General features: G+C 43.7%; 1 protein-coding gene across 3 annotated transcripts; it reads right to left on the bottom strand.

The window, feature by feature from the left end:
• Positions 1–1,787: 1,787 nt before the first annotated feature.
• LOC110525691 (B-cell CLL/lymphoma 7 protein family member A) lies at positions 1,788–10,746 on the bottom strand. Of its 3 annotated transcripts, none has more exons than XM_021606039.2 (6): positions 10,461–10,746; positions 9,513–9,594; positions 9,170–9,266; positions 8,887–9,066; positions 5,575–5,678; positions 1,788–2,783 (listed from the first exon to the last, which is right to left on the bottom strand). In XM_021606039.2, exons 1-6 carry the CDS (start codon positions 10,550–10,552, stop codon positions 2,709–2,711), a joined length of 630 nt encoding a protein of 209 aa, XP_021461714.1. In that variant the 5' UTR covers positions 10,553–10,746; the 3' UTR covers positions 1,788–2,708. The 3 variants fall into 3 exon arrangements, with proteins under 3 accessions (XP_021461714.1, XP_036835697.1, XP_036835696.1); XM_036979802.1 differs by lacking the exon at positions 10,461–10,746 and adding an exon at positions 10,274–10,400; XM_036979801.1 differs by lacking the exon at positions 10,461–10,746 and adding an exon at positions 10,243–10,388.
• Between the last annotated feature and the right edge of the window lie 3,624 nt (positions 10,747–14,370).

Here is a 14,370-nt window from a genome sequence, read left to right as displayed (position 1 = left end):
ATGCTGAATGAACTGTTTTGCTGCCAGACAAGGCTCCGATTATAGCCAGGTGTGGCAGTGGTAAGGTGTTGGGACAACTCGTGGGCACTGTTTGTCACTGTTATAGTGAAATGAATGTAATGTTTAGTGTTGTGTGGTGACTTTGCTGGCATGCATCCCACATTTCTTCATGCTTCATCGTCACTGATATCCTCAAAGATGGAAGGCAGGTGGGAGGCAAGATCAGGTGGGACCATTCTAGCCAATGACAGGGCAAATAAGTGTGTGAACAGGCTATAGAGCTAAGATCTTTGTATCTGTGCCATTACAGCGTCTGAGACAACCTCAATGGTGCTGCCTATGCTGTCTCCATTTTAAAGTAGCGCATTCTTCTTCATTGGCTGATTGCTCCCAACTCAGGAATTCCCACCCAGTTGACTACTTAAATCAACATGCATTTGTCACATGCTTCGCAAACAGGGTAGACAAGGAATAAATACACAATGAATAAATACAACTTGGCTATATACACAGGGTACCAGTACCGAGTCGATGTGCAGGTGTAAAGGGTAATTGAGGTAGATACAAGATGCCCTCAATGGTGCAGCTGTAGAACTTTGAGGATCTGAGGGCCCATGATAAATCTTTTCAGCCTCCTGAAGGGAAAGAAGCATCGTCATGCCTTCTTCGCGACTGTGTTGGTGTGTGTGGACCATGTTAAATTCCTTAGTGATGTGGACACAGAGGAACTTGATCTCAACCCACTCCACTATTGCCTCATCGATGTGAATGGGGGCGTGCGTTGCCCTCCGTTTCCTGTAGTCAACGATAAGCACCTTTGTCTTGTGGACGTTGAGGGGAAGGTTGTTGTCCTAGGCACCACACTGGCAGGTCACGGACCTCGTCCTTATAGGCTGTCTCACCATCGTCGGCGATCAGGCTTACCACCGTCTTGTCGTCAGCAAACTAAATGGTGTTGAAGATAGGTGCGGCTACGCAATCATGGGTAAACAGGGAGCACAGGAGGGGCCTAAGCACGCACCCCTGAGGGGCCCCCGTGTTGAGGGCCATTGTGGTTGATGTGTTGTTGCCTACCCTCACCACCTGGGGGCGGCCCATCAGGAGGTCCAGGATCCAGTTGCAGAGGGAGGTGTTCAGTCCCAGGGTCAAGCTTTGTGATGAGCTTGGAGGGCAGTATGGTGTTAAGTACACATCCTGGTAATCCATCTGGCCTTGTTAATGTTAACCTGTTTGAAGGTCTTACATCGGCTAAAGAGAGCGAGATCAGTCACCCGGAACAGAGTCACTGGTCACATACACATATTTAACATGTTATTGCCGGTGTAGCAAAATGCTTGTAAAAACAAAATACTGCAAAGTTGCTTAGGAGCTTGAAGCAGAGCTGCCATGTCTGTTGGCGCCAGCATGCATGGTTCAGTGTTGCTTGCCTCGAAGCAAGCATAGAAGGCATTTAGCTCATCTGGTAAACTCAAGTTACTAAGCAGCTCAAGGCTGGGTTTCCCTTTGTAATCCGTGACAGTTTGCAAGCCCTCAATGGCAATGTCCTCCATCTCTATGACAGGCACAACTCCATTAGTCTTTTTTTCCCCTAAAGTTTCCAAAATGCCATGTGCATCTACTTATCAGTGCATTCATAAACTAACCATTACAAAAAACTTTTATTTGATCAAATAAGCCTTACATTAGCCTCTTCCTCTCTGACTCAATTCTGGAAGATATCCATATTACAGGTTTCTAAACTAGAGCTATGTGCATTGTAGCTTTATATCGGTGGCAGCTGCATAACAAGTTTTTTTTTTTTGTAGAATTGTTTTATTTTAAAACCTTTTACATGACGAAAACAATTAATATTTGTGGAATAAATTATGCTAGTTAAACCCCACTCAAATGTATTCCAACACTAATAAAATAATAATACAAATAAGGGTCCCAAAAGAAGACATTCAACATTTGACTTTGTAGGACTAATTGAATAAGGCATTTTTAGTTGGGCAAAGGCTGACGAGGAAACAACTATTTAGGCCACTTACACTTCGCAAGTAGAGGTTATACTTATTGTTTAATCTATACATAGTGTTGCCAGCACTGCTGGACTTCAGTGAGGTATTCAAAGAGCTATAACCAAGCAGCCTACATTTGCACTGAAAAATGCTTTGAAAAGGTTAACAAAAACTGGGCAATGGGCACTTGATATACCAGAGTGAAGTATACACACACACTATAGAAACAAATCTACACACATTATTCTGGCAATTCAAGGCACACAAACCTGGAAGTAGGCCTATGCTACAAGCTACAGCTTTCACACAAGGAGAAAGGGAAACCAATATGCAACCAAGTGCCACTAATTAATAAAAAATGTAGGTGTTGTCTTATAGTTAAATTAACTAATGTCTAACTGTCAAAGTAATAAAAAGGTTCCAAAAACAGCAGAACCAACAGATCATAAAAGGATTCAAACAGTGTGTTGACCCTCCTGAGCAAAACAACAAAAGTGACTAAATCAAAATACTGTATGTACATACACTTTGGCGAAGAACCAAAACAATAGCAGGTGTTAGTGGCAAAATGAGAGGGGGGTGGGGGTGCTGGACTCCTCTGGGACCATTGCAGAAGAAGAAAGAGATGAAGACACGGGAGAGGTTAGGACACCTGAAGTGATTAGGAAATAGCGACAGGTTGAGGAATTGCTGATGGGAGAAGATAAGTTAGATTTCCTCAAAATCAGCTGAGGGAGTTTCCAACTTGCCCTTCTTATTGGGAGGAGTGCCATCTTCAGATTCCTGCAAAAAATAAAACAAATCATTTCAGAAAAAGTAAGCTTTTCATATTAAAATACTTGCTGTCAAACGAGTTTCATTATACTGCATCAATAAAATGTATAATTGACAAGCATACAGTACCAGTCAAAAGTTATTTGTACTATTTTCTACATTATAGAATAATAGTGAAGACATAAAAACTATGAAATAACACATATGGAATGATTTAGTCCACAAAAAAATGTGCTAAACAAATCAAAATATTTCAATTAATAGGTGCCTTTGTGGAATTTCTTTCCTTAATGCGTTTGAGCCAATCAGTTGTGTTGTGACAAGGTAGGAGTGGTACACAGAAGATGGTCTTTTGCCAAATAAGGCTAAGTCTGTATTGTGGCAACAGCTCAAATAAGCAAAGAGAAACAACAGTCTATCATTACTTTAAGACATGAAGGTCAGTCAATCTGGAAAATGTAAAGAACTTTGAAAGTTTGTTCAAGTGCAGTCGCAAAAACCATCAAGCGCAATGATGAAACTGGCTCTCATGAGGACGGCCACAGGAAAGGAGGTATATCTGCTGCAGAAGAGAACTTCATTAGTTACCAGCCTCTGAAATTGCAGCCCAAATAAATTCTTCAGAGTTCAGTAACAGACATCTCAACATCAACTGTTCAGAGGAGACTGTGTGAATCAGGCCTTCATGGTCAAAATGTGGCAAAGAGACCACTACCAAAGGTCACCAATAAGAAGAAGAGACTTGCTTGGGCCAAGAAACACAAGCAATGGACATTAGACCGGTGGAAATCTGTCCTTTAGTTTGATGAGTCCAAATTTTTTATCTTTGGTTCCAACTGCCATGTCTTTGTGAGACGCAGAGTAGGTGAACTGATGATCTCCGCATGTGTGGTTCCCACAGTGAAGCATGGAGGTGGTGGTGTAATGGTGCTTTGCTGGTGACACTGTCTGTGATTTATTTAGAATTCAAGGCACACTTCATTTACAAAATAGCTTCCAATACTCTACTCAGCAAACTGGATGCAGTCTATCACAGTGCCATCCGTTTTGTCACCAAAGCCCCTTATACCACCCACCACTGCGACCTGTATGCTCTAGTCGGCTGGCCCTCGCTACATATTCGTCGCCAGACCCACTGGCTCCAGGTCATCTATAAGTCTATGCTAGGTAAAGCTCTGCCTTATCTCAGCTCACTGGTCATGATAACAACACCCACCCGTAGCACGTACTCCAGCAGGTACTGGTCATCCCGAAAGCCAACACCTCCTTTGGCCGCCTTTCCTTCCAGTTCCATGACTGGAATGAATTGCAAAAGTCGCTGAAACTGAAGACTTATATTTCCCTCACTAACTTCAAACATCAGCTATCTGAACAACTAACCGATCGCTGCAGCTGTACATAGCTCATCTGTAAATAGCCCACCCAATCTACCTACCTCATCTCCATATTGTTTTTATTTACTTTCCTGCTCTTTTGCATACCAGTAATTCTACTTGCATATCATCATCTGCTATTTATCACGCCAGTGTTAATTTGCTAAACTGTAATTACTTCGCTACTATGGCCTATTTATTGCCTTACCCCCTCATGCCATTTGCACACACTGTATATAGACTTTCCCCCCTATTGTGTTATTGACTGTACGCTTGTTTATTCCATGTGTAACTCTGTTGTTGTGTTGCTCTGCTTTGCTTTATCTTGGCCAGGTTGCAGTTGTAAATGAGAACTTGTTCTCATTAGCTTACCTGGTTAAATAAAGGTGAAATAAAAAATAATAATATATTTTTTTAAAGGCACACTTAACAAGCATGGATCCCACAGCATTCTGCGGCGATACGCCATCCCATCTGGTTTGCCCGTAGTGGGACTATTTGTTTTTCAACAGGACAATGACCCAACAACTCCAGGCTGTGTAATTTGACCAAGAAGGAGAGTGATGAAGTGCTGCATCAGATGACCTGGCCTCCACAATCACCCAACCTCAATCCAATTGAGATGGTTTGGAATAAATTGGACAGCAGAGTGAAGGAAAAGCAGCCAACAAGTGCTCAGCATATGTGGGAACTCCTTCAAGACTGAAAAGCAGTCCTCATGAAGCTGGTTGAGAGAATGCCAAGAGTGTGCAAAGCTTTCATCAAGGCAAAGGGTGGCTACTTTGAAGAATCTCAAATATAAAATATATTTTGATTTGTTTAACACTTTTATAGTTACTACATTATTCCATGTGTGTTATTTCATGGGTTTGATGTCTTTAGCCAGCAGCATACCACCGCTGGCTTGCGTCTGAAGCTAAGCAGGGTTGGTCCTGGTCAGTCCCTGGATGGGAGACCAGATGCTGCTGGAAGTGGTGTTGGAGGGCCAGTAGGAGGCACTCTTTCCTGTGGTCTAAAAAAATATCCCAATACCCCAGGGCAGTGACTGGTGACACTGCCCTGTGTAGGGTGCAGTCTTTTGGATGGGACTTTAAACGGGTGTCCTGACTCTCTGAGGTCATTAAAGATCCCATGGCACTTATAGTATGAGTAGGGGTGTTAAACCCGGTGTCCTGGCCCTCAAACCATCATGGTCACCTAATAATCCTCAGTTTACAATTGGCTCATCCCTCTCCTCTGTTACCATTCCCCAGGTCGTTGCTGTAAATGAGAATGTGTTCTCAGTCAACTTACCTGGTAAAATAACATATAAATGTACTATTATTTTACAATGTAGAAAAACCCTTGAATGAGTAGGTGTATCCAAACTTTTGACTGGTACTGTATACAAAGACATTCAAGTCTTGGATGGTTGTGGAAGGGAGGACCTGAGAATCTTGAGGAGTGTCTGAAGATGGTTCATTCCCCCCTGTGGACCTTCCGTCCCTCTTGGGTGTGCTTGTGTTGGAATACTCTGAGGAGTGAACATTTCCTGCAATAACAGAAAGTATGTTTCAGGCATAACCATGGCAGACATGATGATTTAAGGAATTCGTTAAGGAAAAGAAGGACAAGGCACTACTTCTGTAACAGTTCTGATTAAAAGTGAATTATTAAAATAGGCAAGTACATTTTCTGTTACATGCAGACTACACGCGTGCATCCGTCATTACTGTTTTGTCCATCCACACCAGACGCAATCATGACACGGAGGTTAAAATATCAAAACCAACTGTGAACCAACTACAATGCCATTGGAAAGTAATCAGGCCCCTTGACTTTTTCTACGTTACAGCCTTATTCTAAAATGGATTAAATCGTTTCCCCCCCTCAATCTACACACAATACTCCATAATAACAAAGAAAAAATTGGGTTTTTAGACATTTTTACAAATTACAAATTATTTTAAAAAGTATCACATTTATATAAGTATTCAGACCATTTACTCAGTACTTTGTTGAAGCACCCTTGGCAGTGATTACAGCATTGAGACGCTATAACCGTGGCACACCTGTATTTGGGGAGTTTCTCCCATTCTTCTCTGCAGATCCTCTCAATCTCTGTCAGGTTAGAATGGGAGCGTTGCTACACAGCAGGTCTCTCCAGAGATGTTTGATCGGGTTCAAATCCAGGCTCTGGCTGGGCCACTCAAGGACATTCATTCAGAGACTTGTCCCGAAGCCACTCCTGCATTGTCTTGGCTGTGTGCTTAGGGTTGTTGTCCTGTTAGGTGAACCTTCGCTCCAATCTGAGGTCCTGGGCTGGTTTTCATCAAGGATCGCTCTGCTCCGTTCATCTTTTCCTCGATCCTGACTAGTCTCCCAGTCACGGCCCCTGAAAAACATCCCCACAGCATGATGCTGCCACCACCATTCTTCACCTTAGGGATGGTGCCAGGTTTCCTCCAGATGTGATGCTTGGCATTCAGGCCAAAGAGTTCAATCTTGGTTTCATCAGACCAGAGAGACTTTCTCATGGTCAGAGTCCTTTAGGTGCCTTTTGGCAAACTCCAAGCGGGCTGTCATGTGACTTATGAGGTGTGGCTTCCGTCTGGCCACACTACCATAAAGACCTGATTGGTGGAGTGCTGCAGAGATGGTTGTCCTTCTGGAAGTTTCTCCCATCTCCACAGAGACACTCTGGAGCTCTGTCAGAGTGACCATTGGGTTCTTGGTCACCTCCCTGATCAAGGCCCTTCTCCCCTGATTGCTCAGTTTGGCCAGGCAGCCAGTTCTAGGAAGAGCCTAGGTGGTTCCAAACTTATCCATTTAAGAATGATGAAGGCCACTGTGTTCTTGGAGACCTTCAATGCTGCATACATTTTTTGGTAACCTTCCTCAGATCTGTGCCTTGACACAATCCTGTCTCTGAGCTCAGTTTGTCCGGGGAGATAAACATTGGGTTGTTATTTTACCTGACATAATTATGGTTCTCTTTTCAGCTGACTCTTTGTAGAATTTCTACCCATAGTCATGTTTCTCTACTCTGACTATTAATCCACAGAAAAAGTGAAACCTAGTTAGTTTTCTTTAATTTATCTCTCCTCTTGTCTTTCAAGCATCCACGTGGATTTGAATCTTCCTGATATCCAATGAGGGGACTTGCAGCGTGTGGAACGTCATAAATAGAACAAAATTATATTTTAGCGTTTGGCTTTGCAGACACGTTCGCACGAGCGGTGTGGGTTAAATTATTGAATAACATGTGTAAATGTATTTTGCAACACTCATGCAACTTGGCCGTTGAGGGTTGCATGTTATTCTTCTCTTTACTATCCACAATACTTTCAACTTCAGACGTGGCATGAGTGACCTTGCCCGGGGTGTATTATCACAGATCTTGGTAGACGAGGTCTGATTGCAGCATGACCTAGCAAGATTTATTTACCTGTGTTTTTTCCAAAATAATATCACCAAATCTGAGTGATAACACAAATACCTTATTGTAACTGACTTAAAACTCTACATGACAGAACCATCTTGTGGCAAAAAAGCAAAGTTGTGTGTATGTACAGAACTGGCTGCGTCACGTGATATATTGTTGTCTCTACCTTCTTGCCCTTTGTGGTGTTGTCTATGGCCAATATTGTTTGTACCATGTTGTGTTGCTGCCTTGCCATGTTGTCTCTCTTGTCGTGATGTGTGTTTTCTCCTTTATATGTTATTTATTTTAATCCCAGCCCCAGTCCCCACAGGAGGTCTTTTGCCTTTTGGTAGGCCGCCACGGTAAGAATTTGTTCTTTAACTGATTTGCCTAGTTAAATAAATAAATAAAAGAACAAGGGGTTGGTATTGAATTATGCAAAATACTACTCACGGGTGTTTAGCTTGCTACTTGGTGAAAACTACATCAATGACAAGTTAGCACACTGTAGTTTGAGGAGTTTTGCACTCCGTCCTGAAACGGCATTGGCATGGCAAACCGATTTACCAGCTCATTACACCAAAAACTACAGTAGGCCTTAGTGAAATCCTCTGTTCAACCCCACAAGAGGAAACAATCTGTTTGCCTGTCTAGTACATAACAGCTAAACTTTTATCAAAATATATGAGAAACTCGTTGCCCAGAGTACATGCTCAGACGTGAATAAATCTCTCTCGGTAGATGCCCATTTTTACAATACTGTTATGAGGCATGTTTAGCATTTCATATCTTCCATACCCCCATCGTTGATTATGGTTTGTCAATATGTATCGCTAGCCTGAAAATCTTTAACAAAAACTTGATAAATTGTTTCAAGCCATTCTCTGTATGCTGATGGGTTAATTCATAGAACTGTTCCCAATGCTGCCATTGACATTGGTGAAGATGAAATAACATTTGTTTTCACGCATGACTAAGTCACTTTGGGGGGGGGGGGGGAGGAGAGTGATAAATGGCATATTATTTTGTTCACCAAATGTTCCTTATGAATGCCATCTCTATAAGCCATAATATGTACACTTTTGACCTTGACAGCTGTGCAATTGCCTTTTTTTTTTACTATTCCGGGATTATGTGGGCTGTATAAAAGCATTCTGCCTCAAGTTAAGTCTTATTGTTTGACAAGTTGACACTAGTCTTAGAAAATACCTCAAGGTAAGACAAGAGCACAGCTTTAATGAGGACAATATGCTGTATGCATGGTATAGTTTCATATAGTTTAGTTGAAACTAAGGCAATGCTCTCCCTTTCTGTGCTAGGTAGCATATTGACTGACCACTCTTGCTGTCTGTGCTCTTCAGCTGCTCTTTGCCAGGGGACTGGCTCTGGTCGCTCTTAGCCTCGTTGCTGTCACTCTGGGAAGTTGCCGTGGCCTCTGGGGCAGGGCTGGCACTGTTGCTGTTTTCCTGCTTCATCGGGGAGCAGTCAGCAATGGAGCTCTGGTTACTGTTATCATCTAAGAGATACGGAAAGTAAAATTAAGATGTTTACAACTATTATTGAACATCAGTTTGAAGTATTTTGCTCTTTGTTGGCACAAGGTGTGAATTGGCTCTTACCATGCATGTCCATCATTCCAGGAGAGGAGCTGTTTTCTGGTGTTGTGACCTCCGACCCATACTTGTCATCCTTGCCTTTCTTCTTATTTTTGCTCTTCTGCAAGATTGCACATACAATGCTGTAGTTGTGCTATTTATTATGTATAACATATTACATTGTATTTTATCTCAATATAATCACTTTGTATAGGTCATATCAGAAGGAATTTGAAAGGAGATGAAAAAAGGAAGCATAATGGTGATCAACCACCTTACTTCTGTAATTTAACTGTTTCTAGTTTCATTCTACACTCACCATAAAAATAAAAATAAATTGGTGCCCCCAAACACCCTGCGGACTTACATCATTTGACTTGGGTTCGGTTACTGGCACCCACTTGTAGATTCGCAAGGATGTGTCACCGACTGTTACCCATTTCTTCTCCCTGCATTAGATACACAAGGAATGAGGAACACTTGTTTGCATTTGTGTATTAATTTCAAAATGTCAACAAAACACCACAATAATATTTTTGTTTGCTATCACTTTAAATGTCAATTCCCCGTAGAAAATGCCCTTCAATATTTCTGTGGAAAGTTCATTTGAAAGTTAGGAATGTACGTACTCGTAGCCATTTGAGATATATACCAACGAGTGAGCCTACAGGCGAATAGCCTAAACTAAATTATTTAAATTAAATTTAGTGGTGATTACATTTAGGCTACTAACACATCCACATTAATGCAAATCTATAAATTGCAATTTTATTAAACTATAGGACCATCCAAAATAAAATTGTTAAGCAATTCGGTCTTCGCACAGTTCCTCTTCCCACCAGCACCCCACGCGCTCCCTATATTTGTAGGACACAAAAACCTCTCCAAGCGCTAAATTTAAAACCCCGCGAACATAGAAACTATTCTAACTATTGACCGCTGTCGTCGAACGGCGGCTGTGATGTTATTATTGATAACATTCGAGCGGTGAAAAACCAGTAGCCGACAAAGCTTCTCAAGCCGGCAGTACATGTACTATGCTAGAACGGCAAAGGCTTCATGTGACTGCAACGAAATGGCTTCTAGGTTCAACCCACAATATTTTCTGAATAGATGTAATATTCCCACATGATACGTGTTTAAGCGACCTCCTCCTCTGACCAGGGCACGGGAGCGCAGCGCACATGAGCCGGGATATCATCCGACCGAATTTCATTCAATATATCTTTCGTTTCATAAATTTGTTCTTCTCCCGGTCTCTCCTCCCCCACTAGCAATGCTGCTCTCGGGTCTTAGATAACGCGTTCCCTCTTACCAATTTCGTACTTTATCAACAGCAGCCATAACCCGCTTGATGTCATCTTTCGCCCTACTCCGTGTCTCCGCGCGGACCGACCTGCCCGACATAGCTGCTATAGGTAAAATATTTTCTTAAACTCGCCGGCAGTTTAGACACAATGCAAACACACTGAAACGAGCTGTAGGAGGAAGTAACGCGCCTGCGCCAAGGACAGCGTTCAGAACAAGCAAAGCGCGTGCACGCCCAATTTTTTTTGTGTTTTGTAGACAGACAGCCTGAACAGAAGTTCCACTACTTCAGACAAAAGTTTTACAGTATTTAAGTCTCCCAGAAAACAAAAGTTAATGCATAGACTATACATTAATTTTAAAAAGTATAATTACTTGGAACAAAACAATTAAAAACATTTGCAATAAAATGTGTCATTTAATTTCTCATGTCATAACATATGCTGTATTCAATTGATCTTTATTAGCCAATCATAGCCAATAAAAGGTCACATCAAACTGCACCCATGAGGAAACCTGTATGTGTGTGCTTCATGAACTAGATATTTCCCATGAGTCTTTTACAGCACTCTTGCCACCTCTCCGTCATGATTTACATCTCACTCTTGCCACCTCCCCGGTCAACAACAAGACCCAGGCCCTCGCACGGTTCTGCCTGGGATCTTACCTCAGAACCCCGAGGCTGATCCCAGTCAACCTGCGAGCCCCAGTCTATTTTCTGCTCCCCACACACTATGTCCAGCTCCAGAAGTTAAGACATTTTAAACTGGAAAAAGAAGCAGTCACGGTTTTAACTAAACACGGCTCTCTTCTTTCTCTTGTGCAGGAGCGGGAACCAATGTGTACAGCTTGCTATAGGTGAGCCCACAACGGTTTGGCGCAACGTGGCCCATCTTACTCTGCTGAATTGGCACCAGGACCTGTCCTGGATGGTCACCCACAAGATCCTCCCAGTCAGGGCCGTTATGCACTCCCGGGGCATTGCGAGGACATCCGCGTGCCCCTGAACAGGCTGTGGCTAAGGTGAGTAGGTGAGGCACTTGCTCTGGGAGTGCGGAGCCGCCAGGGACCTGTGAAGGAAAAAGGCCCCTGATCTCCCTGTGTCTGCCAGCAGGGGAGGACCTAACGCACCAGCTCGTGCTGTATGGGGTGGGCTGAAGGCCTATTCCACAAAGGGCCTTCACCAAGCTCTGGCCCACCCTTATGTCTCAAGGAAGCACTGTGGTCCTCCCACAAACTGCTGGTAGCGAAACGAGTAGAGACTACCCCCAAGGCAGTGGCCATGGTAGCCACGGAAGCCCTGTGGTGGTATAGAAGAAAGGGAGCCTCGACACCAGGCGAAGGGTCCCCCACATCACCCAAGGTCCCGGCGGCCACGACCTGACAGCGCTGCGGCACCTAGAGCGATGCGCCTAGGGGAGGGATCTCCTCTGGGCCCCGACAGACAGGACTTTGTTTTTTACATGTACTTTTTTAACCTTTATTTAACCAGGTAGTCTAGTTGAGAACAAGTTCTCATTTGCAACTGCGACCTGACCAAGATAAAGCAAAGCAGTTTGACACATCGACACAGAGTTACACATTGAATAAACAAACATACAGTCAATAATATAGTAGAAAAAAAGTCTATACAGTAGGTGCAAATGAAGTAGGATAAGGGAGGTAAGGCAATAAATAGGCCATGGTGGCAAAGTAATTACAATATAGCAATTAAACACTGGAATGGTAGATGTGCAGATGAATGTGCAAGTAGAAATACTGGGCTGCAAAGGAGCAAGATAAATACACTGCTCAAAAAATAAAGGGAACACTAAAATAACACATCCTATATCTGAATGAATGAAATATTCTTATTAAATACTTTCTTTACATAGTTAAATGTGCTGACAACAAAATCACAAAAATTATCAATGGAAATCAAATTTATCAACCCATGGAGGTCTGGATTTGGAGTCACACTCAAAATTAAAGTGGAAAACCACACTACAGGCTGATCCAACTTTGATGTAATGTCCTTAAAACAAGTCAAAATGAGGCTCAGGAGTGTGTGGCCTCCACGTGCCTGTATTACCTCCCTACAACGCCTGGGCATGCTCCTGATGAGGTGGCGGATGGTCTCCTGAGGGATCTCCTCCCAGACCTGGACTAAAGCATCCGCCAACTCCTGGACAGTCTGTGGTGCAACGTGGCGTTGGTGGATGGAGCGAGACATGATGTCCCAGATGTGCTCAATTGGATTCAGGTCTGGGGAACGGGCGGGCCAGTCCATAGCATCAATGCCTTCCTCTTGCAGGAACTGCTGACACACTCCAGCCACATGAAGTCTAGCATTATCTTGCATTAGGAGGAACCCAGGGCCAACCGCACCAGCATATGGTCTCACAAGGGTTCTGAGGATCTCATCTCGGTACCTAATGGCAGTCAGGCTACCTCTGGCGAGCACATGGAGGGCTGTGCGGCCCCCTAAAGAAATGCCACCCCACACCATGACTGACCCACCGCCAAACCGGTCATGTTGGAGGATGTTGCAGGCAGCAGAACGTTCTCCACGGCGTCTCTAGACTGTCACGTCTGTCACATGTGCTCAGTGTGAACCTGCTTTCATCTGTGAAGAGCACAGGGCGCCAGTGGCGAATTTGCCAATCTTGGTGTTCTCTGGCAAATGAAAAACGTCCTGCACGGTGTTGGGCTGTAAGCACAACCCCCACCTGTGGACGACGGGCCCTCATACCACCCTCATGGAGTCTGTTTCTGACCGTTTGAGCAGACACATGCACATTTGTGGCCTGCTGGAGGTCATTTTGCAGGGCTCTGGCAGTGCTCCTCCTTGCACAAAGGCGGAGGTAGCGGTCCTACTGCTGGGTTGTTGCCCTCCTACGGCCTCCTCCACGTCTCCTGATGTACTGGCCTGTCTCCTGGTAGCGCCTCCATGCTTTGGACACTACGCTGACAGACACAGCAAACCTTCTTGCCACAACTCACTTGTGTGGGTTGTAGACTACGTCTCATGCTACCACTAGAATGAAAGCACCGCCAGCATTCAAAAGTGACCAAAACATCAGCCAGGAAGCATAGGAACTGAGAAGTGGTATGTGGTTATCACCTGCAGAACCACTCCTATATTGGGGGTGTCTTGCTAATTGCCTATAATTTCCACCTGTTGTCTATTCCATTTGCACAAGAGCATGTGAAATTCATTGTCAATCAGTGTTGCTTCCTAAGTGAACAGTTTGATTTCACAGAAATGTGATTGACTTGGAGTTACATTGTGTTGTTTAAGTGTTCCATTTATATTTTTGAGCAGTGTAAATAAATACAGTATGAGGATGTGGTAGTTGGATGGGCTATTTACAGATGCAGTGATCTGTGAGCTGCTCTGACAGCTGGTGCTTAAAGTTAATGAGGAAGATATGAGTCTCCAGCTTCAGGGATTTTTGCAGTTTGTTCCAGTCATTGGCAGCAGAGAACTGGAAAGAAAGGCGGCCAAAGGAAGTGTTGGCTTTGGGGATGAACAGTGAAATATACTTGCTGGAGTCCGTGCTATGGGTGGGTGTTGCTATCGTGACCAGTGAGCTGAGATAAGGCAGGGCTTTACCTAGCAGAGACTTGTAGATGACCTGGAGCCAGTGTGTTTGGCGACAAGTATGAAGCGAGGGCCAGCCAACGAGAGCGTACAGGTCACAGTGGTGGGTAGTATATGGGGCTTTGGTGACAAAACGGATGGCACTGTGATAGACTGCATTCAATTTGTTGAGTAGAGTGTTGGAGGCTATTTTGTAAATGACATCGTCGAAGTCGAGGATCGGTAGGATGGTCAGTTTTATGTGGGTATGTTTGGCAGCATGAGTGAAGGATGCTTTGTTGCGAAATAGGAAGCCAATTCTAGATTTAGTTTTAGATTGGAGATGCTTAATGTG

Source organism: Oncorhynchus mykiss, chromosome 6 (genome assembly GCF_013265735.2).
Source record: "Oncorhynchus mykiss isolate Arlee chromosome 6, USDA_OmykA_1.1, whole genome shotgun sequence".
Lineage (NCBI taxonomy): Eukaryota > Metazoa > Chordata > Actinopteri > Salmoniformes > Salmonidae > Oncorhynchus > Oncorhynchus mykiss.
The sequence above is the reverse complement of the archived record's forward strand: the minus strand, read 5'-3'. Positions and strand labels throughout refer to the sequence as shown.

Bases quoted from the DNA above. Each gene is read 5' to 3' on its own strand.
- LOC110525691 (XM_036979801.1), bottom strand. From the start codon at position 10,361: ATGAAATTCGGTCGGATGATATCCCGGCTCATGTGCGCTGCGCTCCCG. The intron at 9,267-9,512 runs GTAAGTCCGCAG...GCAATCTTGCAG, and splicing joins CCGAACCCAAGTCAAATGAT to AAGAGCAAAAATAAGAAGAA. The intron at 2,784-5,574 runs GTCCTCCCTTCC...TATTTTTTGCAG, and splicing joins ACACTCCTCAAGATTCTCAG to GAATCTGAAGATGGCACTCC.